This window comes from Terrapene carolina, unplaced genomic scaffold (genome assembly GCF_002925995.2).
Source record: "Terrapene carolina triunguis isolate 2854851 unplaced genomic scaffold, T_m_triunguis-2.0 Scaffold132, whole genome shotgun sequence".
In the NCBI taxonomy this organism is placed as follows: domain Eukaryota; kingdom Metazoa; phylum Chordata; order Testudines; family Emydidae; genus Terrapene; species Terrapene triunguis.
In genome coordinates this window covers 5,401,383-5,427,021 of record NW_020664483.1, presented here as the reverse complement: position 1 = coordinate 5,427,021, position 25,639 = coordinate 5,401,383, and the positions used below count along the sequence as shown (strand labels likewise).

Here is a 25,639-nt window from a genome sequence, read left to right as displayed (position 1 = left end):
GACCATCTCCGTCCCTCGCTCACACCGTGGAATGAGGAGTGTTGTACTACTTTGCCCTCCGCTCACACCACTCAGGAAAGAACAAGAAAAGCGGAGCGCCACCTTTCTGTTCCGTCCTGCGGCTGGGGGATGGGGCCTTTGGGACATGGAGGACTCAAGGGCTGTTATGATCATAGCGCTTTATACCATCAACAGGAGCAAGCGCCTCAAAATAAGACCAGCACAATCCCTAGTTAGCTACACCATTGGTTTAATTGCATTACCATCCAGAAATTCACAAGGACACTTGCCAACAGCCGCCTGGTACAACGAACAGGGGCGCCGTGTACCTTCCAGGCTTCATTCACCCCAAAAGACAAAAATTGCACTGACTGATGAACACACACACAGAGTCTTCCCTTTTCCCACATTCATGGATTCTGTTACTACAGAAGGTAAAGGCTTGGAAGCAGCTGGCTGACACAGTCAGGGCTTTCCCAAGGGAACTCAGTTTTACAAAAACACAGTATGAAAATTCCTTTACAGATGTACGTCTGCAGTGTGTACTTGTATCCTTTTAAATCTCAAACTAGGAGGTTTTTGGGGTCACTAATGGCTTGTGTGTCTTTATCTGCAAAGAACTGAGCATATATTTTTAGGAACGTGTAAGGCATTTTGGTAAGTGGAATAGTAAATTCTAGATCTTAGACCCATCAGACAGAAGTTCCTTCCTTTGAACCGTTGTCTTCCTCCTGGAAGCGAGAAAGAGCAGAACAGGTTATGGGATTGTATATAGAACACGTATTATGTTTTTAGTAGTTGAGTAAGCAGGTATTCTTAGGGACAGGGTTTTATCTAACAATTACGTCAATATCATAATGGCAGAGGCAGGATTCAACATTTGACTCAAAGAACCCCTGATCCAGTGATGTTAACACAAATGCCCTACAGGCCAGATCTGGCCTTCTGGCCATGCAGTCAGATTAACTTTTGTTGGTGAAAGAGACAAGCTTTTGAGCTCCACAGAGCTTTTCCTCAAGTCTGGGAAATGGTGTCACAGCTAAATACAAGGTGGAAGAGATTAAGCATAAGGAGTTAACACATGTTGCAAGAAACCATTCAAAATGAAGGGGGTAATTAACACCTCTGCACTCATAGGAAAAGAAAGAGAGTAGGTTACAGATCCTTGTAACGAGACATAAAACCAAGGTCTCTATTGAATCCATAATTTTTGGTGTCTAGCAGAGTTATGAATTTAAGTTCCCAAGCTCATCTTTAGAAGGTGCATCAAATGCCTCAACAACTACATGTGTAAAACCAGACAAAACTATACTCTCAAATGAACTCACAGAGGAAAACGATAAAAAAGACCAAAACACACACTTATTGCCTGTGGGTGAACACTTGCTATAAAGTGATCGCTCCATATCTGACCTCTCAGTCCTCGTCCTCAAAGGAAACCTGCACAACACTTTCAAAAGATGAGCCTGGAAGCTTAAATTCTGTGAGGCTCCGAGTACCTTTCCCAGATCTGAAGAAGAGCTCTGTGGAGCTCATGGGTCTCTTCCACCAAGAGGAGTTGGTCCAATAAGAGAGATTACCTCACCCACCGTGTGTCTCTCATATCCTGGAATCAACATGGCTACACTACCACTGCAAACAACAGTCATCCTGTCCAGAATCTGAATTTTTGTTGAAAAAAGTTGATAAGGGGAAATGGATTTCTCTACTCTATGTTCTGCCACCGCTAAGATCAGCCCGGGCACTGTATGAGTGCTCCTCTTGTAAAGTTCCCATTTTTGTACATTATGCGCCTCTTGGATAGGAAAGATGGTCTAATGGTTAAAGCACTGGGCCAGGACTTGGAAGATCTGGATTCTGTTGCCAATTGTCGGATTCCCTGCGTCCTCGGGCAAATCACTTCATCTCAGAGTCTCCGTTCCCCACCCTTTGATTCATGTATTTCAACTGTAAGGTCTTCAGGGCAGAGACGGTCCCTTCCTACGTGTCTGTGCAGTGCTTAGCATAACAGGGTCCCAATCTCGGTTGTGGCTTCCTGGTTCTATCTGCACACCACTACGTTCCATTTGGAGACGGATGCAATACCGTTTCTTGAAGCTGCTCTTTCAATTTCTTCACTGCTTCTCTTTCTTTGGCCAGTTGTCCCTGGGTAATCTTCAATAGCTCTTGGAGTTTGGTAGCGGCTTGTCCCAAGTCCTTCGTTAGCTTCTTCTCCTTCTCAAGTCTTTCCTGCACACAATTGAAGTAAACTATTATTTGCGATAACTAGATCAATCATTTACTGATCACTGGACACAGGGCAGCAGCAGTCACAGGCCACTCCCACCTCACAGAGCCCCTGGAGAGGTTTTTGCTATGGGGTTGCACTCTGGTTTTTGTTTGACAGTGGAGAAACATCTGCTCAGTTCCCTCTAGATGTAACTGATGCTCATCCCCACATTTTACAGGTTGGTCACCCTTAATGAGAGTCTCTGTGCAGGAACATAGAATCCAGACTTGCTTCTGCACAACAGACATTGGCCAGGATCTCATCTCCCCACCAATTGTCTAGCCACCTTCTGTGATGGGGCCAAAGCAATGGATGGCCCCATCCAGCACAGTCAGCAGGCCCCAGTCCTTCCTGTATGAATCCGACTGGTGTTGGAGGACGACATGGTGGTTGCCAGTCTCTAGCCATCAGAGGCAGAGTCTCAGAGCTGCTCCTTCCCTGCCTGCTCTCCTTCCCCACTAGTGCCATGGACCGATGGGAATGGGCAGGACGGGGCTCGGATTCACCTAAACCCCCTGCCACACTTGATGCCAGGGTTGAAGGGAGAAGCAGCCCTGGAGTCTTATTTCCTCTCCTCCTCCTCCACCCTACAAGGGCCAGATCCCACAGCCCGAGCCTGGGGAGCCCGAGCCGGCTGCAGCGAGACATCACACGAGGAAGGCGAAGCCCCAAACGGTGCAATGCCCAACGTGAGAAGTGGCTTCAGGAGCCAGCTCTCAGGCCCGAGTCAGAGACCACATCAATAGCAGCGAGGGTGCCCCTACTTACCCTGCGCATGGCTTCCCTTCCCTGGCTTGGCAAACATACCCCCTTAATGCACAGCATAGAATCACAGAATTTCAGGGTTGGCAGGGACCTCAGGAGGTCATCTAGTCCAACCCCCTGCTCAGAGCAGGACCAATCCCCAGACAGATTTTTGCCCCAGCTCCCTAAATGGCCCCCTCAAGGATTGAACTCACAACCCTGGGTTTAGCAGGCCAATGCTCAAACCACTGAGCTATTCTCCCACCCCCCGGTGCTGCTCAGGCCGCACTGCTGGGATCGGTTCCGGGCTGCATCAGAGGGCAGGGCTGTATTCTGGGCTGCTATGGGGACCCAGACTTCCCGCTTCGTAGATTACATCTGGCCCGGCGGCTGCCAGCACTGAACGCAGTGACCCTGCCCCCTCACAGGGCTAGGCCCGCAAGCTAGAGAATTCTCCCCCAGCCTGCAGTGGTACCGTTCTGCTACCAGAGCAGCAGACAGAGACTGGAACCAGAATCTGGCCCAGGGTGCCTTCACCCTCCTGGGCTTGCAGGGAATTACCTTCAGGTGCTGAACCTCCTCCGTTTCCGAGGACGCTACGTTTGCAGCGGATCTCAGCTTTTCCAGTTCAGCTTGCAAACTGCACACCGAGCTCTGCGCCTGCGGTTTCAGGAAGTGGAGAGGTCAGTCCTACCTTACTACGATACTTGAGACTCAAACGGGTGGTCGGCAGACAGGACGAATAGGGGCCCAGAAGAGCAGAGGGGAAGCTCAGCTGGCTAAGAATCCCAGCACCACACGGCAGTGGGTATAGCGACATTTATCCTTCACCAGCCGCGCAGAGTTAAGTTACACTGCAGTGCGTACACTGCTCTCAGTGGCTACATTAAGAAACCATCTCAGGCTAATCTCAGCTTAAATTTGAAAGATAAACCCTCTTCATGACCACCACGCGCTACGTTTTCCCACTTGTGGCGTTGGTTTGCATGTACCCGTGGCAGGCTGCGAACAGAAACTAGCCGATGCATTGCAGGCCTTGGTACTGCTTGTGCATGCAAGATTGCCAGTAAAATGCACATACGTCTTTTCATATCAGGTTCAGGAAGTTTTAAAGATCTCCCTACAGCCACTCCCCTCCCAGCAGCCATGATGGTTTGTTCCTTGGAAAGAGGCAGGCCAAGGCAATATTTCAAACAGCCTTCATTTAATGCTAGAATTAACCGGCTAGCAGGTGCGCCCAGAGCAGACCTGTGTTCTGCCCTTCCACCACCCCATGAGCAGCTGGGTGGGACATTGTAGCATTTTCCCCAGTAGCCCTGGGACCAGAAGCAGCCAGCCTGGCCTCCCCCCATTTACAGGCCAGGGTCCTATTGGTTAAATTCAAGCTGGTTTTCCACTTTTTTGTAGAGCTGCTTAAAAAAAATAAAAAGTTCCAATGACAGCCAACTCGACCCGACAGAAGCAGACTGTGGGAGTCGTTTTCCTGCAGCCCGGAGACAGACAAGCAGGCTAGGGGAGTCCCAAAGATTTTGGCGAGGAGAAAAAGACCAAATGCACGTGGTGAAACAGGCTGACAGAGGTATGACCGAGGAACCGTTTCAGTCCTGCAAGACAGGTAAAGCCTGCTGAGATTTTCAGGAGCGACTAGCTACTCTGGCGTCTAACCTGAAACCTTCCAAAGAGATCCCCAAACTGTCAAAGTGCCAAGCACCTGCCCCTTTAAAATGCCTCAACATGGGTCCCCCCAAACGAAAGCCCTTCAAAAGGCTAGTCACTTGGAGAACACAGGCCAACTGCCACCTGTAGGTGAAAGAGCCTCTCCAAAATAAACACTCGTGGGTTTGCTACTGCAGCTTTAGACCCTTCCTGTTTGCCAACCAGGAGAACGACCGGTATTTAGGAAGTGCCCCATGTAAGCTCTTTGGCATTGACAGTTTCCTTTTAGGATTACGAGGACGCTTGGAAACAGGTAGAGGGATTGGAGATGTGTGTTTGGACAATGTTCTTTTTGCTAAAGTTTTAGTCCTGCAGCAGCAAGCCGCTGCCTTAAGTTTCAAAAAAAAAAGTGAGCACGGCTAAAAAGGCAAATCCCAAATGGGAGGTGAGGGGGAAAGAGAGAGCACTTCACTGTTTAAAGTGAAACTCATTGGGTCGTTACCAGCATTTTTACAACAGGTAAAAGGTGATTAAAGGACCAAACTTATTGCTTTCAGTTTTAGGTCTTTGTCAATAATAGGCATAGATGAAAGGCCAGAAGGGATGATGACCATCAATTTTGACCTTCTGCAATCCCACCCATATTAACAGCTCGGAAGAGCCAGCATCATGAACATTCTGCTATGCTGGTGATCACATACAGCCTTTCAAAGGGACTTTCCCTCCTCCATCGGTTTATACGCAGACCTTCTTTCCGGAGGGAAGCAAAGCCCCCAATCCCTTGTCACAGACAGCAGGCCAGAGAGAGTCCCATGCACACGCAGGTTTGAACTTACTTCTTCAAACTCCAGCGCTAGCTTCTGCCTCAGCTCTTGCTCGTTATCCACGTTTGCTTCAGTTTGTTCCAGCTGCGTTTTCAACTGCACAGAAACCAAAGTGAATCAGTCACATCGGAAAGATCAACTGGAGCAGACAGGACTCCGAAGCCTGCTACACATAGATAAACGGAGACGGACTCTAGAGCTTTCCCCAAAGCCCTGAAGGGCAGCTACCAGGCCCTGCTTCCGATCTCTAATCCCCAAAGGCTTCCAAGATTAAGCCAAAGGAAATCTCTAGCCAGTAGTTTTACAATTCCAGTCTCTGCCCAATTTGATGCTATATTCCACCCTTGTTCCAGCCCCAGCAACTTGAACTGGAACTGGTTGCAAAGGCCAAGAGCAGACTGACCCCACCCGTCTCATCTGACAGCTCCCCACCACTTGGGCAACACAGCACCTTGGGGAAAACTCCACAATGGAAAGGATTAAGACTCAAAGAGCAGAGAACACAGCTTGTGGGGTCAGTAAGCTAGTGAGGAGAGAAAGGTTAGGCTGAAAGACTCTCAGAGTTAATTCCTGGAACCCAACTCTGGTTAGTGAGATTAGAAATCCAATCCTCCACAAAGTCCTTGCCCCTCTGAATTCTGATCCTTAGCCCAAGAAGTCCTGTAAGACCAGAATTCTCCACCCTCCAGGGCCTCACATGGTGACTGCCCACCCCTTCAGTAGACAAGACAGCACCCCATCAAACCAGCCCGAGAGAGTATATGGAGTGCAGTGTAATGGATTCCCTCACTTCAAGGACCCAGTGCATCAACTCTGCAGGACTCCCTGCCCACCCATCTTCCGACCCCGGATCCCCTAAAGCAGAGTGCTGCCGCTAAGCCCAGCGGTCAGCCCACTGTCATCGACCAAGGAGGTCTCAAAAGCAGAGAGCACTGATCAAAGCCAGTCCTCATTCCTGCTCAAAAAGTCATCAGATGATGGTCTCACTGCTAAGGCATTGAGCTGGGACTCTGGAGATCTGGGCTGGATTGCCAGCTCTGCCACCGATTTCCTGCATGACCCTGGGCAAGTCACTTCATCAGACCTCCCCATCTGTAATGCCACTTCCTTCCTCTTACCCTGCGTGGTATCTACTTGAACAAAGCGCTCTGGGGCAGGGGCGGTCTGTACAGTAGCTAGTACAATGGGGCCCTGATCTCAGCTGGGGCCCACTAGAACTATGATAAGAAAGTGGGTGTTTTGAATCCTTTCTTTACAAATGGGCCATGGTAAGAATATTCGTTACGTGAAGCTTGTTCCCCTCCCTCATCTAGTTAAGAAAATTAACCACCTCAATAGAAGCCCCACAGAAACAGCACAACACACACATTCTACAGTCATCAGTGAAGCCATATACAATTATCATGCAGGTGTCGAGCGGGAGACGGGACAAGTGCAGTCGTTAATCAGTGCCTTAGCGTGCAGTGGTCTCACCGCCCTAACCTCGAGGGGCTCGCGCTCGCTTGGGTCAGCCCGCGACCCAGCTGCTTCTCCATCATGCACATGGCTCTTCATCTCCCTCAACTGCTGCCTGACCTGAAACAAGGACCAGCAAGCCTGGCTCAGTGACACACAGTGGCAGCCAAGGTGCAGGCAAAGCTTTGAGAGAGGGTGGCCAATGGAAAACGCGCCTCGTGGCCAGCAAAAGTAGTCAGATTTATTCTGCTGCCTGAATAAGTCAACAGGAAGTTAGCTGAGCAACAGGGGAAGAGATTCACAGAGCTGCCTAAGGGGATGACGCCCAAATCCCACTGCGCTCCGTCGGAAATCCCAGAAGGGCTCCATGAAGCTCAAACACGGAACGTCCTCCTGAAACCGCCCAAAAGTAACAGTTCAAAGTTTATCAGATCAGACTCAGTGACATGAGAACAGCTGCAACCTCACTGGTATGGATGGGATTCGCCAGGTACCCCCAGCAGTGAAATTCACCTGTTACGAGTACTCAACCCTATGGAAGAGTTACAAGAACAGACCCTGATCCTGCAGTGGAATCCCCACATTCAGACTTCTGTGTTCACATGTGTTCCTGGGGTTCCTCAGAGACACAAGGATCAGATCCAGGTGAAGCCAACTGGAGGATTAGGGCCGGGGCATTCAGTCCATGGTTTTGGAGTACAGTAGTTAATAAATGGATAGTCGGTAACATTAAAGGGAGAACGTGGGGCTGATGGAAAGCAAGACTGACTCTAACAGGTCATCTGCGGAAGGAATCCCAAACACAGCTGATTTTGTAATGGATCCAGAAGACACTAGAGCCTGCATTCAGATTCTGTAAAGAGTTTACGTCTCTGTGGAGCGGTGACATTCTGTTGCTCTATTGCACTGTGAAAGGCAGGGGAAACCGCTTTATTACAACACTCTATTAACTGCCTGCAGCGTAACAGTGGGACAACTCCTTGGGTAGCAGCTTATCACACAAAAATGTTTGGGGGGGAGGGAAAAGTGTCCTAAATGGGGTCTTTCTACAACTTTTTTCTAAGCCATGCAGGCAAAAATTTGGGTCTGAGCAGGGACACTGCACCTTCCTTGCATTTGTTTAAGGACATTTATTTTTTAAGTTGTCTCCACTTCCGTTATGAAGAGCAACATTTCCAGTGAGAGCTGCAGAGCCAGCGGCGGCTATCAAGAGAAGCCAGCATCTATTTCTGCTCAGTCTGCCAAGGAGCCCTGCAGTTGCTCAGCCCATCCGCAGGGTGGCGCTGCCCTTTACGGAGACGTGGATTTGAAGGTTAGAAGATTTACAACAGGTCCTGTTCTGGGAAAAGAGATGCTCGATGAAAATACAACTTTGCTAAATACCTGCAACTGCTTCCCTGTTTAATTGGCCTAATTACTCCTCAGCGGCAGGTATAGATCTGTGACAACTACCTGAACGATCCAAATGGTTAGACTTACAGTGCAGGGGAGGCGTTCGTTATTCCAAAGAAGCTATAACCAGACACCAGTTGGTGCATTGTGGAAGGAGATTTTGAACTGCCCGGCTCTCGTCCATTTAAAAAGTGTAACCAACCCTCAGGCTTTTATCACGAGTCTCCCAATATCAAACGCCTTTTCTGAAAGCTCCAGTTCCTGGAGTTACACAACGACGTGAAAATCACAGTTTTCGTTTTAAAAAAATAAAATAAAATAAAGCTTTTAGCCCTCATATTGGGAAAGAAAAGCTTGAGACGTGAGCCGTAAGGTTCCCACCCCAGAAAGCAAATAAGAATCAGCATATAAGATTCCGGCATTTTTAAGACAAACCTCATGATTTCTTAACCCTTAGGAGTGGCACTCTTGTTAACGTCTTAACACTTCCCCTTCTTACAGGGTAGTCACATCACATTGATCAAATGGGTTCATAGAATCATAGAATATCAGGGTTGGAAGGGACCTCAGGAGGTCATCTAGTCCAACCCCCTGCTCAAAGCAGGACCAATCCCCAACTAAATCATCCCAGCCAGGGGCTTTGTCAAGCCTGACCTTAAAAAACTCTAAGGAAGGAGATTGCACCACCTCCCTAGGTAACCCATTCCAGTGCTTCACCACCCTCCTAGTGAAAATGTTTTTCCTAATATCCAACCTAAACCTCCCCCATTTCAGAGACAGACAGGCAACCTTCATAGATTTCTATGGCTAATTCCTACATACAGAAAAGCCAGTTTCAAAAGGAACCCAAAGTAAGATTCCTCCAGCCAACAGATGATCTGTAAGGACATCTGAGGGACCCCGGATGCCCTCCCATAAGGGGACCTACTACCAAATCCAATTGCAACCAAAAAAGGAATGTGTGCACATATGTATTAGACAGACACTCTACACTAAAATAATATTAAGGTTGTAGAATCAAGCACTCTGAACATAGGAAATGCCAGAATTAAGGCTACCTTTGCAACCTTGGCCCGTGTTACGCAGGAGGTCAGATTAGATTATTGCGTGGTCCCTTCTGGCCTTAAAAAATCGATGAAAAGATTACACTGGCATTTCCCAATTTACGTGCTAGACTTCGCAACCTTAACATTCTTCTAATATAGTTGTGTATGGGCGCAAGGTACAGGGAGTGAGTCAATTTGTTATTTGATCCCTGGACCCATGAGAGCATCGTTCCCTGTGCCCAGAGAGTTAGTTCGCATGGTAACTCCTTGATATTCTGAAGATGACCCAGTAGCACGTAACTCTTGGCTGGGTTGTATATATTTTACAGCAGCTTAGATTCGTGCTTCTGCCTGGGAATCATCCGGCATAGCTGGCACCCTGAAAAATCTGGCCTAATCAAGAAAGCAACGATGAGAATCGCAAAGAGTTTCATGGTGTGAAACCCTTCGCCGCTTTCTTCAGCATTTTCAAAATACAAATCTCCTTGGCAGATGGTTCGACGGGCACTTGGAGTTGGACATACTTGAAGTCCGACCCCACACGGAGTTCTGTGGAGATTTGGGAAATTCATCAGTGTCACAGAGTTGTACGTCCCTTCCAGCTAACAACAGCTTCCCAGCCTGCTGCTCTCCACCGAAGAGCGCCTCTGTTAGGTCTCATCAACACTAGAAAGTTGTGGAGCTAGAGAAGTATGGGTATAACTTAAGTGCTACAATCCCCTCTAGTGTTGGCAGAGTTATGCCAGGATAAGAGTGCTTTACGCCAGTACAGCTATTCCTGAACACGAAGGGGACTTTAATCCACTTTATAAGTTAATTCAGAACCATTTGGAGCATTCCCATGTAGACAAGCTCTAAAGATACGTGGGTACAGGCACCTTTATATCAGTATAGCTACAGCCACTCTACGGATTGTACCGATACATCATTAACAATAATCACACCCCTAACCAAAACAGTTCTATAGAGAACAACTTTTAAGTGTAGACCCGACCTTAGGTTAGATATTAACTAGCAATTAGCCATTACCAGTGCAAGCTCCTGGCTTTGTTTCTGTGCTTCTGCTTTTGCTGCATCCAGCTGTTCTTGGGATTCAGAGAAGAGCTGCCTCAACTGGAAAAAAGAAGAGGGACGTCAGCAGCTGTGTTAGTGTCTGGAAGAAGCTTGGGTGTTTGGAGTGGCAGGGAGAAGAAGCAGTGCATCAGTTACATAAGAACGGACATGCTGGGTCAGACCAAAGGTCCATTTAACCCAGTATCCTGTCTTCCGACAGCGACAAGTGCCAGATGCTTCAGAGGGAAGGCACAGAACATGGCAATTAGCAAGGGATCCATCCCCATCATCCAGTCCCAGCTTCTGCTAGTAAAAAGTTTAGGGACACCCACAGCATGGGGTTGTGTCCCTGCCCATTATGTTTAATGGGCATTAATGGGGCCTATCCCCCATAAACTTCTCTAATTCTTTTTTAAACCCAGTTATACTTTTGACCTTTACAACATCCCCTGGCAATGAGTTCCACAGGTTGAATGCGAGCTGTGTGAGGTCTGCTGCGTATTCATTTCATTTGGTGACCACATTCTTGTGTTACGTGATGGATAAATAACACTTCCTTACTCACTTTCTCAACACCAGTCATGATTTTATAGACCTCTAGCATATCCCGCCCAAGTTGTCTCTTTTCCAAGCTTAACAGTCCCAGACTTTTCACTCTCGCCTCAGATAGAAACTGTTCCATACCCCTAATCATTTTCATTGCCTTTCTCTGTACCTTTTCCAATTCTAATAGATCTTTTTGGAGATGGGACAACCAGAACGGCACACCGTATTTAAGGTGTGGGTGTACCGTGGATTTATATAGTGGCATTACGATATTTTCTGGTTCTGTTATCTAGCCTTTTCCTTATGGGTCCCTAACAATCTGTTGATATTTTTGACTGCTGCTGCACATTGAGTAGATGTTTTCAGAGAACTATCCAGGACGACTCCAAGATCTTGCTTGAGTGGTAACAGCTCATTTAGAGCCCATTGTTTTGTAGAGCTAGTTGGGATTATGTTTTCCAATGTGCATTACTTTGCACTTATCCATTGACCTCCCCGAGTTAGCCCAGCCCCCTTGTCAAGGGATCAGGGAGCAGAGGATGGGAGGCTAGAGCCGCCTGAGGAAGCTCTCAGCCTGGCCCAGCAGGCCACTAGGCCCAGCCCCTAGAACAGACCCCACTAGAAAAACGTCAAGCAAGCACCCGCCAAGCAAGCACACAAACAAAATCTCCCCCCCCCCCCCCCCCCCCCCCCCCACAAACAAACCCCCCCCCCCCCCCCCCCAAGCTCACGTAGTCACTCCTCCTGCACCCAGAGAACCCCTCACAAAGAGAACCCTCTCGCCTGTTTGCTGCTCCTGTTCGCTAATACACTAGGCCTCTCTCCTCCCACTTCACAACCATGTATACTTGTGGTGCGATGGCTAGGACCACCAGACAGACCAGAACAGCTCAATCATCAGTCAAGAAAGCAACCTCTTTTCCTGCCAGCATCTTGAAAGAGATCAATGGCTGGATCGCTAAAGGAGCCCGAGTTAGGTACCCAACTCCCACTACAATTCAACAGGACTCGGGTGCCCGACTCCCTGAGGCACCTTCGAAAAAACGACAGGTTTGAGAGCCAAGCCTGAAGTCTTGTAAAGTCCATTTTAAAGAGGTTGTTTGTCCTTCTGTGAGCAGACGCAGGCTAGCGAAGTAGGATCCGCATCTCTGGCTAGTGAAGGCGTAACAGGTCCAGCCAGGGCCTAGTGGTCGCCATGCCAACCTGCTGCCCATTTCGGAGCCACTCCTTCCCTTTCAAATTCTCCAGAGAGTTATTCTGCAAATCGAAGACTCGTCTGTTCTAAGCAGTTCTTCGGCTTCTACAGGCACAGGAGCTGGGGCATCTCACCCCTCACCTGGCCGGCTAGTTTAGCAAGGCAGACGGCAGACCGCATATTTACACCCAGACACAAGGTTTCCTTTATGCTTTGCAAAGCCACGAATGACTGAGGAATTCCGCTCTCACACGAACAAACCCCTCACTCTGTTCAGTACACAAGTGGCTCTCGCTTAGTCCCACCTAAAGTTAACTCAGCTGCTTGTCTTCAAACACCAGATTTGATGTTAAGACAAAGCCTGGTGGTCTGCAGGGAGAGGAGTGGGCAGTGCCCTCTGTGTCTTCCGACACCTATGGCTTCATTTATCTGCTCCTTCTAAACCCTAATGCCAGGGGAATTAATTATCAGCTATTCAGAGAGGCGAGGAGTGTTTAAAAACCTCAAAAGGAGAGACTTTTCTGCACAACTCTCTGTGCATTTCAAGTCAGGAATGGATCGAGCTGTTAACTAGGCAGATACCACCTAAAGGATTCTCCAAGAAGGGAAGGATGAGCTTGCGGCTAGCACACTGGACTAAAGCTCTGGAGATTCCTGGCCCTGATTAGCTTTAGTCTCTCCCCCCACCTCCCCCAAACAGATGACCAACACTTACTGCTTCAACTTCTTTTGTGTAGTTCTGGCGTTCGGAACTGGCCGTCTCCAAGTGATTTTCCAGCTGTGCTTCCAGAAGAGAAGTATATTCCTTCAGCTGATTAAAACAAGGAGAGCATGGTGATTTGATCGATAATGATACAGGCGTTGATCTGTTTGCATATCTAGCCTCTCTAGACCAGCAAGACCAATTCTCCCAACCTCCCCCCGGCGGGGTTGAGAAGAAATTATGATGCCTCTCTCCTGGCAACATTAAAGGGAAGTTCCAGGGGTGCAGCAGAAATCAGTACCCTTTCCTTTTGGAGTAGGTGAGAATGTCCATACCTGATCTGTGTTCTGGAGCTCTACCCTCAGCTGGTCCACAGCCTCTGCAAGAGATTTCACTTGGACTTGTGACTACACCAAGCGTTGACCCCCCAAAAAATGGAAAATGAAGAAATAAAGTGTTAGTAAGCAGGATTTCCCAGCTTAGACTCTCCTCTATAACGTCTCCTACAAGCGACTAAAAATGGCACGGTGGGGTTACCCTGTAAACTCTTTGAGGGAAGAGACCATTTGTTGCGTTCGTACAGCACCTGGCACAACTGGGCTCCTGATCCAGGATTGGGACCTTTACTAACAGCATCCAAATAAGGATGATGATACAGTCATCCCTGCAAACCAAGCCAAGGATCTGAGAGTCAAGCTGGGTTCCTCCCTTCTAACGAGTCACCACTGAAGTCAATAGAATGTTTTTTGTTTGTCACATTTGATGGGAAAAGTGGCTTTTTGAGGGCATTGAAATTTTTGCTGAAGAATCAAAAAAAAAAGTGAAATTTTTTTGGTTTTAAACTGAACATTTTTGAAGTTTGGGTTTTTCAATGAAAACCTCAAAGGAAAATTAACCACACCGCTCACAATTTTTGTTTTTCAGGAGGAAAACGTCATTTCCTGACCAACTCTAGTCACCAACCATGACAAATCTGTTGGCCACATTATGCTCAGCTACATCCATGCAACCTCACCAACTTCACATTACACACACGGGCAAGACAGAACATAATATGGCCAGCAGAATCTTGATTTCATGCACCGCCATCAAAGAAAAAAGCCAGCTTCTCTCAAAACTCTGGTGGTCACGGGAGTGGGAATTACACACACCCCTTGTAACCAGAGTAAATTTAACATTATCTATTTGACACAAATACTGAACTCCACAATGCTATACTTAGTCACTTTTCAGTGTAAAATCTTTTTAGAGGGACATTTTAAATTCCTTTATAATGTAGTATGCCCAGGCAGGGTCTCACGAACATCAGCAACACCCCTTCACTCCCACACTCACTAGAGCAGGGGTGGCCAACCAGCGGCTCCTGGTATAAGCACCGACTCCGGGGCTGGAGCTACAGGTGCCAACTTTCCAATGTGCCGGGGGGTGCTCACTGCTCAACCCCTGGCTCTGCCACAGGCCCTGCCCCCACTCCACCCCTTCCTGCCCCCTCCCCTGAGCCTGCCGTGGCCTCGTTCCTCCCCCCCAGAGCTTCCTGCACGCCATGAAACAGCTGATCAGGAGGTGCGGGGAGGGAGAGGGAGGTGCTGATCAGCAGGGCAGCCGGTGGGCGGGAGGTGCTGGGAGGTGGCGCTGATGCGGGGCTGCTGACGTATTACTGTGGCTCTTTGGCAACGTACATTGGTACATCAACGTTCAGAAGGCTTTCCAGACTCCCCTGCATGGAGTGGAGGTGCCAGAGTTTGATTCTCGAGCTTGGATGCGAATGTTGTAAGGTACGTAATGGAATACTGTCACCAGCTCAAGAGGCAGAATGTGTGTGTCAGGATCTCAGGGAGGCAGAAGCTTATACGGGAGGGCATCTTTCCTTCTCACCTTTCAGCATGCGCACACGCAGTATTGCAAAGGGCAAAGGATGTGGTATCGCCCTGTCGTTTATCTTTATTTCAGAATCAATAAATTGTTTTTACACCAAGTTCAACCCTAGAGCCTTTTAAAGATGTGCCCCTCTCTAGTGAGGGACCTCTAAAGCCCTCGCCTTTCATAGATTGAGGCCAGAAGGGATCATTAGGATCCTCTTGTTATTTACAGCGTTAGACACATCACCAGGCCATTGGTTCCCAGCACCTCTAGGCAGCCAGCACCCCAGAGATTCCTGCTCACACCCAGGCGAGAATCTTTAGGATGCACCTTTTGCAGTTCCTCTTCAGACGCTGTTAGCTTTGCTTTCCACACATGCTCCTCCTCCTCCACGCTCTTCTGCAGGTCTTTGAGCATTCTTTCCTGCCAAGGGAGAAGGGATGGAGGCATGAGGCTGGGCAGGCGGAGAGGGGAAGGCTCACTGGGGGAGAGCACTCAAGGCAGGCATTCAAACTGCTGTCAAGGCAGAGAGTTAAGGGCATGGTCCAGCTCCCACTAAAATCAATAGGTCAGCTTGGCTGCTAGGTTCTTTAGAGAAGCAGCCTCCTGCTGGACTCAGCGCTGGACTGTCTCTGCAAAGCTAGGGGAGGAAGGGACCCATACTGCTGGGCGTATTCTCACATTGTATCGAGCACCTGATTACGGGTGTGTGGGGAACGGAGGCATTGGCGAGGGGAATTGACTTACCCAAGGTCACAGTACGTCAGCATCAGAGTCAGGAAGAGAACCCAGGTCCCCCACATCTTAGGGCTCATCTTCACATACAGTGCTACAGTGAAGACCCTACTAAGCCAATGGCAGAGCTTCTCCCATCAGCACAGTTAATCCGCCTCCCCGAGAGGTGGTAATGTAGACCTGGCCCTAGGCTAGTACCTTACCCACTACACCATCCTGCCTCTACTTGCTCCAGACCACCCCTTTCACAGGATGTTTTCAGACCATATTGTAGCAGAACCGTAGAATTTACAAGGGCAGTTCTAGCGTAAACACTAAGAAATAAGAATGCTAGATGTAGTCAGACAGTGAAATGGAGAGGAATATTTTTAACCAAGCTCTGCAAAAGCCTCCAAACAAAGGCGGCAAGATTCACGTGCATGACATCTGTACAATGTCTTCAGCGACTATAGGCACGGTTTGGCTGTTACAAAGTCAGTGGCAAGAAAGGTGGAGCGGTACTTTCAGTGAAGAAGAGAAACGGCCAGAATGGCTTAACCTACCGTCTCAGCAAGAATAGTTCTGTACTGCTCACATTCTGCTTGTAAAGTGCTCTGCGCCTCTTCTGCTTCTTTTAATTTAAGTGCTGACTCCTGAAAGAAAAAGGAGTTTTATAAGGTTCCACCGTCTCACCGCGCCTCCAATAGCTGCTCCTAGATTTGATGTTTACACCCAATGCCCACAGAAAGCAAGATGTTTGGGGCGTGTCTGTCCAGTGCTTAAGAGGTCACTTACAAGAGATTCTGTTTTAGCCGTCTGCTGCTCTAGCATTCCCAGACTCTTCTCCTTAAACTCCTGTAGCCACTCCTCATAAGCCTGATTAAACAAATAAAAACAGAGCGTCAGTTGGTCTATCCCATTCCTTCACTGGCACAGCTGTCTGATCACCTCCCAAAAGTAGGAGCACGTTAGTGCCTACCTGTTGTGGCGCTACAGTGATCTGTGGGAAGAGAGAAAGCAGCGTCTGCTTTGTTTGCGTCTGAGTTGCACTAAGCTGCTGCTCCAAATCTTCCTAAACGAGAGAACGTAGGTTTTCATGAACTAAACTTAAGCCAGCACCTTTCAGCTGGGGACAGATCCCAGCTGTTCTAATTTCACCGAGGTCAATGGCGTGATGCTGATTTATACAAAGCTGAGGGCCTGGCCTTTGTTTTGTAGTCGATACGTCACTGTGGAAGAGGGGAGGGAAAAGAGCCAAAACAACAAAACTTGCACAAATCTCCACGAGGCTAATTACGCAAGAACGGAAGAGTCAAGTTCCCATTCTGAGACGCCCGTACGTACATCTGATTATGTCAGCATCCCAGGCAGTGACAGTGCACATCTTTGGAGGAGTCAGAAATGCGGAAATATTGACGAGCCATTTGCGTCATCTTCCTTGCATCATAACATTTACAGAACGTTACGAGACCGCTACCTTCCCACACCATCACCAGGGACACGCCAACATTAACTACCACAAATATTGAGAGGGGAAAACACCAACAGCTCCATACAAAGTTTGTTTTCAAAGAGTTCAGGGAGGTAAGTTATGGGAGACCGCCGTTGAAAAGATCATTTCACGGTAGCGCTCAATAGTCTCCCTGCACTGTTCCTTCGCCACGGGTGGAGGTTGCAGGATCAAGCCCCAAACGTAAACAATTGTGGCACGCTTTTATTGGACGAGCTCTAAAGGGTCAACACGCACAGAGAGTAATCACAGGTTTTAAACAGAATCTGCAAACAGAGATGCTGAAATTCAGTTTAAAAACGAACAGGCCCCTAATCGTGTAGCTGCTCCCCGGCAGCAGAATCCAGCTCCAAAGAACAGCTCCCCTTTGTTACCGATTGAAGCAAGACTCACCTTTGCTTTTGTGGAAGAAAGCTGCTTTTCTTCCCGCGCTTTCTCAGCCGAGGCCAAAGCTTCCATTGCTTTCCAGTTCTTCTCGCGAAGATCCTGTTGGGACAGACGCACGCAGGAATAAGCCACACGCTGCCATGGAGACCACCACAAGGTTTGCTTAGCATGATGTTACTTGCCACTATTGGAAGTTATGGATCCACATCACGGGGGTGGGTGGGGGGGGGGGGATGTCTGATGATCCCATTTAAGAAACCAGATTTTGCTTCAACTCCTAAATCTTGAGATACACCTGCAGTGGGCTAATCCCTTAAGATGATCAGGTATGAACCTCATTATTTGCAGTGACAGCCCATCAAGTCTCCTGGCAAGGTGGGAAGGAGGAGGCCCGTTTGCCAACTCATCAGTACTCCCATTCCCAGTGGCTGGGAGCATCCCCTAAAGGCCTGCTTAAGATCCAGCTTGGCCTGCTTCAGTGGTTCACCCACTCCCGCGGTGAACTCCAGCCCTTGTTCCTAGCGTTCCTTCATGGGATGAAGACACTAAGTCTACAGAGGCAGCTCGGCTAGCTGGAATCCCTTCTCCACCCAGCCAGAGGGCTGCCAGGCCCAGACCGCAGCTTCGTTTGTTCCTCTGTCAGACTCCCCCACCGAAGACTTAGCTTTCTGCTACTCGGAAGTCAGCCAGCTTCTCTCCTAGCAAGGGTAACAGTAGCCTAGGTGCCTAGGATAGAGACGAGCGTCCCTCAGGGCACACAGAAGTTAGGCCTTTGACTTGCCCAACGCTACATTTTAAACTTTATCGGGCAACTTTTAAAACCCAATTGTTGGTCAAGTGCAAAATCAGGGGTTTGTTCAGGTTTGCGCTGGCGGAACGAGAGTTCGGCTCGTCCAGTCGCTCACGTTGTTTTTCGTTTTCTGCTGCTCGATTATCTCTCTCAGCTCCAGAGCTTCCTTTTCGAGCGAGGAGACCTGGTCAGCCTTCGCTTGAAGTCTGCAATGAAACAAGAGGGAGTGTTTGGAGCGGTGCTCATCTCCGAGGCCATGCACTCTCAGCAGTCATGATCGAATTCCCCCACACACCCCAGAGTGCTAACAGAACAGCGATGTAGCGCCAGAAGTCCCTGCAGACCCCAGTGGCATGCAGTCAGACTGTGACAGCAGCAACATGGAATCATTGGACTGGAAAGGACCTCGAGAGGTCATCTAGTCCAGTTCCCTGCACTCATGGCAGGACTAAGTATTATCTAGACCATCCCTGACAGGTGTTTGTCTAACCTGCTCTTAAAAATCTCCAATGATGGAGATTCCACCAAATATGCACCAGTGTGTTTTGGGGTCTCCCTTTACTTTAAAATAAAAACAAAACAAAGATCTTTCCCCAAAGCAAATGGCAGGCAGATTTTTTTGGGAGGACAGAATACCATTGCCCAAATTAGAACTAGTTTGCTGAGTACAGTTACCTATACCATTTCCCCTGTGTCATCGGCTAATTAGCCAGGAGAAACTGGCTAGGTGCGTCTTCAAAACGGCACCGGGAAAGAAAAACAAGCATTCAAAACAAGAGCGCAATTTGTCAAGCCATGAACTTTGTAGGGTGAGACGCAGGACTTGAAACTGCTCTTAGCTCACCTCTGTCTGAAATTAAACTAGGCCAAGATTTTTCAAAAATGGCTACTGAGAGTGAAGGGCCCAAATCTTCAGGAATGACTAGTTACTTGGGTGCCACGGTTTCTGTCCATCAGCTCGGTACCTTGAAGGGGGCCTGGTTTTCCCAGCAGCATCGGGCACCCACCTATAGGTCCCTTTTAAGGAGCCACCCAAAAACTGAAGCACTCAAATCACTAGTTACTTCTGGAAGTTTTGAGCCAAGGACCTTAGAGTTGTACGGAGACACTCAGGTAAGCGATTGGTGTGCTCAGTCAGTCAATGGGTGTTTGTGGGCATAAAGCCAGGCTGAAAAGTCACGCCTATTTATTTATTTTCAGGAAGTCTGCAACCGGTTTTCCTTTTTTTTTTTTTAATAAAAGAGGGTATTGAGAAGTTGCTCTGATTGGCAGGCAAACTTCATTTTGATTGACACAAAACTGGCCTCTACTTCAGCATCTCTCAAAAACGGGAAGCTTTTACAGAACTACTATGCCAGTCAGCTCTAAAAAGGCACCTTAGGTCTTCAGCTGTATGTGCATTTGCAAAAAGCATCACTTCAAAATGGACTAGCCATTGTTATAGGCCAGTGTTCGAATCAACATTTCCATGGTCTACACCTGCCAGAAGTCACCTAGAGCACTCAATTTAACTGTGCCTTCTAGTGACAGCAGACCGGAGACCGTGCCCCAGTAATGTCAGCACATGAACAGCTCATGGGAAAGTTGGGGGAAAGGAATCCCGGCCCATACTCCTTTGTTGCAGCCTTTTAGCACACGGACGGAGAGATCGGTACATTCACCAGTCTTACCTTAACTGCAGCTGGCTCACTTCTGCTTGATTAGCTGCCTGAAAATTAGACAGAGGTTGCCTTTACTACACGCATTATAAACACAGTACAGGACAGCCCCCCTGTTAGGATATAGATATTCAGGCCTGTCTGTAAAGGCCTATAGTTTAAAAATTTAGGTATATGTTTATCATTTAGCTAGTTATAGGGGTATAAAGAATCAAAATCACTGCCTGCCTGTGTAAGGGCCTTCTCTTACTGTGAGAGTCTGAGGCCCTGTTCTTAAGCTAAGGCCTTTGGCTAAACACCAGAGGCAGCCATAAACTGGGAAGCGAACAGTCACGTCCTCACCAGTCACACTGAAATGAGGCAGTTTTGGGCTGTTAAAAAAGTGATCCAATCTATCGCCTCCAGAGAAAGGGAAGAGCCTAGATGGTTAAAGAAAACATAGTTTGATAGCGTCCTGTCTGGCAAGAACTCACTTATCAATAGCTGGGGTGTGAAATCCTCATTTCTTTGTTGTTCTATCATCCTAGTCCCCACTTCCCTATTGTTTGTCTGTATAATCTCTGTCTGGTTCTGTGATCGTTTCTGTCTGCTGTATAATTAATTTTGTTGGGTGTAAACCAATTAAGGTGGTGGGATATTATTGGTTAGATAATCACATTACAATATGTTAGGATTGGTTAGTTAAATTTCAGTCAAATGACTGGTTAAGGTATAGCTAAGCAGAACTCAAGTTTTACTATATAGTCTGCAATCAATCAGGAAGTAAGGGGGGAATGGGAACAGGGACACAGGCGAGGCTCTGTGGCATCAGAGCTGGGAAGGGGGACACTGAGGAAGGAAACTGGAATCATGTTTGCTGGAAGTTCACCCCAATAACCATCGAATTGTTTGCACCTTCGGACTTCGGGTCTTGTTGCTCTCTGTGCACGCGAGAAAGACCAGGGAAGTGAGCGGGTGAAGGAATAAGCCGTCTAACAGTCCCCATCTCCAGTACGCTTGTGGTGCATGCAATGCTATAAGTCACCCTTCATCCCAGGCCTGCTCTCCTCTTCAGATGTAGGGACCACCACCATGGTGCTGGGATGTTAGCAAAGCCTCTGACCTGCAAGTCTGCGTCTTTCTCCACTTCCTTCGCGTGGCCTGCCTCCAGGAGAGCTTCGATGGATTTGATCCTCTCCGTGAGCTGCTCGTTTTCAGAGCGGGCTTCTAGCAGCTTCACTTTCAGGCTGCTCAGTTCCTCCGATTTACTTTTCACCTCTGCTTCATAGGACAGCAGCTTGGCTTCAGACTCTGCCAGAGGATGGTGGGTAGAGGAGAAAGAGACAAGTTAGATGTGCACAAATTCAAAGAGGGAGAGAGAATGCAGGTGGCTAGAGCTAAAGTTAGCTCTACTGATGACAGGGCTTTGGATCGTGAGCAGGTTTCAGACAGCAAGGGCCTGGGCAGACAGGTAAAGAACACATGCAGAGAGATCAGGCACTACGGACGGTTATTTGCAGGCTCATCCGGAAGAATGCCCGTGTTTCATTGTAGCGCACACTTCAGTGAGAGTGTGATGGATTTTCGACAAGATGGTTGGCCAAAAAGTACACCCCAAATATCGGCTTTAACCTGCAAGTCCTCGTGCATGATACAGCAGGGAGCACACGCTTATTGTCCTCTAGTGCAAAGGGGAGTGGAGGATCTACCATGCCAAAAGCACGGCACAGGCTGCGGGTCTACGAGAGGCATGTCTGAGCTCCGGACTTGCATGCAGACCTCAACATGCAGGCAGCCGAGTCACCCGTTTGCCACCCCGAGGCAAGAGTAACTGTGACTGCGCAGCAGCACGTCACAGAAAGCAGCGACTTCACCAGCGCTTCAGCTTTGAGAGTCAGGCCCTTAGCGCAACACCCTCGGCCAGGCAGGACGGAGCCTCAGAGAGGCTAAAATTAGGAACCTCCCGGCTTCTTGCATATTCGGCATTGCTAGTGCAGCTGCCCCTCTCTGGACCACCCCACCCGAGCGCCTATGGGCCTTTCCCCACAAGAGCCCAATTCTCCCCACTCCTGCTCTCAACGCTTCACCAGCAGCACCCACAGGCCACCAAACAATCATTGGATTGTCCCCGCTCCCGCTGGGCCAGCCGCCAAAACTCAGACACAGAGGCCCGCCCTGCTCGGCTTCAGAAAGGAACGCGATAGCATTCGTGAGGCTAAGACCGCAGTTTAAGGGCACCGTTTGAGCTCCAGGTCAGAGCATGCGCGCTCTCCTGGGCGTCCCTGCAGCATCCTCTCACCAGCAATGCTCTGCTGCTGGTCCTTCGCCTTCTCCGTGTCCACCAGCAGGTTCTTGTAGCTGGTCTGGGATTTGCGGAGCTCCTCGCTGACTTCATCCAGCCTCTTCTGCAGCGTCGCCTCAGTTTCTTTTTGAGAAGTCTGCAGGAAGGAGAGAAAAATCAAAAAAAAGAGAGTGCTAGACACTAAGCCAATCTGGAAAGAGCAGCCCCATGGCATGTCTGCAAGCTGGGGTTTGAAACCCAGTCTTCCCCCAGCATTCTCCAGGCAGGAAGCGTCCACACACACAGTGCTTAGATTGGAGGTATACAAGCCCCTCAGTGGTCTCCTTCCCTCAGCAGACAGCAACGTCGTTCTGTGTATAACCCGCCCCCCCATTCCCCAGTTTTGGGCCGTGCTTGTTACTGTATATTCCTAGAGTGAGATTTTTGAAGCGGGCCTACAATTACCAACATGGCACAAGCCGGATAGCTAGGGATGCCAATGCATCTAGCCATTCGTGCACGACCATGGAAACTCCACGTGCACGTCAGGTGTGCACAGTTTCCACATCTGATATTTAGGGCTGGTCCAAAAAAAAAAAAAAAGTCTTATTGAAGAATGTTTCCTGTTGGGAATTCTCATTCCGAAGCAATGCGTCTCTCTGGGGACTTCACTCCTCCAGGCCTTTAAATTGCCTGGGGGTGAGGAACCACTGTGGTGAGCCACCTTTAAAGTCAACCCCAAAACTCCAGCTGGCACAGGACACAGCTGCTTACCCAGCCAGCGGGGTAGGGAGCATGGTCCGTGCTGAAATCTCCGTCCTGCATTCCTGTGGTGGGAACAATTCGAGGGGCTGGCGAGAGCCTTCCTAGCCTAAGATCCATCTATTTCAGTACTAACGTCTCATGCTTTACCCCGTCCCCTCAGTTACTGTGTTCTTGCTGCCCATTCTCACCCCTTCAGGGGGCAGGGTTCCCAGGGGAAGGGCATTTGCTCCCCATGGCAAGGAGGTCCTGCTTATTTTGCTTGCCAATGGCACACGCTAGATGTGTAGCTGAAGCAGCTATAGAATTCAGCCGGCTAGGAACAGAGGGACTCGATACGTTATTACGGTTCAGTGTGTTCGGCTCAGTGGAATTTTCTGTGTGGTTTGGGCGGAGTACAATCCTTCCACATCAAGAAGTGGCAAGAGAACCTCCCCCTCCCAGCCGGCCCTTCATGGAGGCACAAGAGCAAAGAATGTGAGGATCACGCTAAAAAGAGAAACTCTCTTCATTTCTCCTCCCCTACCCCCTTTCCGACAAGAACCCCCGGTGAGGATAAAGTTATGGTGATCTGTGGCCAACACTCCCTCCCATCTGTCCCGTTCCTCCAGCTGCCAGCAGGGAGGATATCTGAAACTGAAAGCTTTTCAGAGGGATGACAACATTGTGCAACCGCACAAACTTAGCTCAGATATTGGGCAACACTTAAAAGTTCCTAAGTCACTTAAGAGCCTAAGTCACTTGAGACTGACTCAGTCTCCAAGATAAGATCTACATACACACAAATATCTACATACCAGCCATGGTCACAACTAGCTCTTTTTCCCTATAAAGATACCCTAATTTAAGGTGACATGGTGATAGAGATTATTCACTTGGAAATATTTCAGTCAGGTGCCCATTATTTCGTTAACATTAAAAGATGCAGCAGGTAGGCAGAGTTGTAGATCATGCAGAGAGGCCAGTGTTACGTGTCAAGAGGCCTGCGTTTGTCTGGTAGCCACGTGGCCCTCAAGCTTGCATGCCTGAGCCCCTGTGGCCACTTCAAAGGAGGTCCCTCCTGAGACTTGACCCATTCCCCAGTTCCATTCAATCTTACTGCAGCCAGGTAAGCGCACAGTTCAACAGAAGTGCGCATGCTTTGTACATGTACTAATGCGTATTGGGAAGAGCCTATTCTGAATTGAGAGCTATCAGAGACATCAAGCCACATCTCAGTAGGGAGGAGGGAGTTTACAGCAGAGCGATATTAAGGTTTCTGTGAGAGCTGTAACGCGATACCGTTCTCTGCTACCATGAAGCTGGGATTTCCTGCTGTTGCTGAATGCGCGCCAACATCATTTCAGGAGATAGTGGCAGCCAGCCACCTCTTTAGGCTGCATGGCCTAACTTCATTGCATGTCATCTGTGCGTGTGAGGAAGAGGCAATACCGCAAGTCTCCCCTTTAATCAAACTACAGCCTGAGGATCAATATTTTTTGCTATGAGGCATTGTAGGTTACTCGGTCCATACGCTGCGCGCCATGTATCCACTGCTCTTATATTGACACCCAGCGCTGTAGTGTTTAAGCACCTCCCAAGCGGTAACAAAACAAGCCACCAAAAACTAAAAATCCAGCCAACAGAAAAAAAAACATTCCCCCCATCAGTAATGCAAAACCAGTTTTCTCACCTATCTGCAGGTAAACAAGGTCTGACAGAGCAGAGGTTGAGAGAGACAGAGTGCAAGGTACATTTCATATCATGAACCCCCTCACACGAGACACACACTGCTGGTAAATTTCAGAGTGGAACTATTTTTATGATGCTCCTGTTATCAAGCGGATGGCAATCATTGTGCTAGAGTGCCCGAGTCACGTGTCACTTTGACCTGCTCTGTGCTTGGCAGCGGCACAGCTGGGTTGGACATTTATATGGCTGAGAATACGCAGAGTTATGTTAAAAACCAAACAAGAGCTTAGGCAGGGTTGTAAACCCTCATGCTCCAGGGTGAGCGCCAGCCTCTGGAGTGCTGGGGGTCAGGAGGGAATTTTCCATGGGGGCAGATTATCTCCCAATTGCTTATGCAGGGCTTCTTCAATCTTCCCCTGAGGCATCTGGTGCCGGCCCCTGTCTGAGGTGGGATTCAGGAATAGGAGAATCACTGGGATGGCAGTTTTATGTGAGGACAGCACTAATGTGCCAGACAATTTCTGACCAGTGTCCGGTATCTTCAGCAGCACTCAGTGTTAAAGCCCCATTACACTAATAGTGTTTTTAGTTTGTTTTACCTCATGTGAGGCTAGGCTTGTCTTTCTGGTGGCAGCTGACACTCTCTGGGACAGGGAAGCAGCTACAGGGGGTGAAGGCGGCCAATGGTCAGTTTATTGACCACCAGTTTCCATCAGAATAGAAACAGGCCCGGCGAAGTGGTGCTAAGGCTGATCAGATCAACCCCAGGTTTATCATCAACTGCATTTTTGGTGTCCTGAGGAATTTCTTTTTAAATGGAGATTTCCGCCCCCCATCTCATGCTTAGTACCACCTTTTGAGCGTCTGTCAGTGATGCAATATGCCTACCTTGTAAGTCTATGGTGTACAAGCTAACATGGGGGGGGAAGGGAAGGGATGTGAAGAGGTTGATTTTTCAGCAAGAAATAGGCCTGAGACAATACTCTTCCTTATCAAGAAGTCTTTACCAATTCACAGTCTAAATATTCCATGTTATTAGCTACTCGTTTGGCCATTACTGCTGGGCAAGAAACTGTTCCCTGTCCCACACAAACCTGCGGTAGGGGGGGGGGGAAAAAATGTTTCGGTCCAGAACTGACCAGGA

At 48.6% G+C, this 25,639-nt stretch overlaps 1 protein-coding gene across 2 annotated transcripts in view; it reads right to left on the bottom strand.

Annotated features, from left to right (window-relative positions):
• Positions 1–232: 232 nt before the first annotated feature.
• RRBP1 (ribosome binding protein 1) overlaps positions 233–25,639 on the bottom strand; it is a 58,435-nt gene continuing 33,028 nt past the window's right edge. The window contains exons 8-24 of one of the 2 annotated variants that reach the window (XM_026653238.2): positions 22,081–22,219; positions 20,905–21,092; positions 19,815–19,852; positions 18,260–18,350; positions 17,361–17,453; positions 16,437–16,529; positions 16,253–16,333; positions 16,021–16,110; positions 15,074–15,166; positions 13,219–13,290; positions 12,896–12,991; positions 10,416–10,499; positions 6,976–7,068; positions 5,506–5,589; positions 3,575–3,673; positions 2,086–2,229; positions 233–731 (exon numbers count right to left, since the gene is read on the bottom strand). In XM_026653238.2, the coding sequence (XP_026509023.1) occupies positions 693–731; positions 2,086–2,229; positions 3,575–3,673; positions 5,506–5,589; positions 6,976–7,068; positions 10,416–10,499; positions 12,896–12,991; positions 13,219–13,290; positions 15,074–15,166; positions 16,021–16,110; positions 16,253–16,333; positions 16,437–16,529; positions 17,361–17,453; positions 18,260–18,350; positions 19,815–19,852; positions 20,905–21,092; positions 22,081–22,219 (1,617 nt within the window). In that variant the 3' untranslated portion in view covers positions 233–692. The remainder of the gene's footprint in view (positions 732–2,085; positions 2,230–3,574; positions 3,674–5,505; positions 5,590–6,975; positions 7,069–10,415; positions 10,500–12,895; positions 12,992–13,218; positions 13,291–15,073; positions 15,167–16,020; positions 16,111–16,252; positions 16,334–16,436; positions 16,530–17,360; positions 17,454–18,259; positions 18,351–19,814; positions 19,853–20,904; positions 21,093–22,080; positions 22,220–25,639) is intronic. The other variant, XM_026653239.2, reaches the window with a different exon arrangement.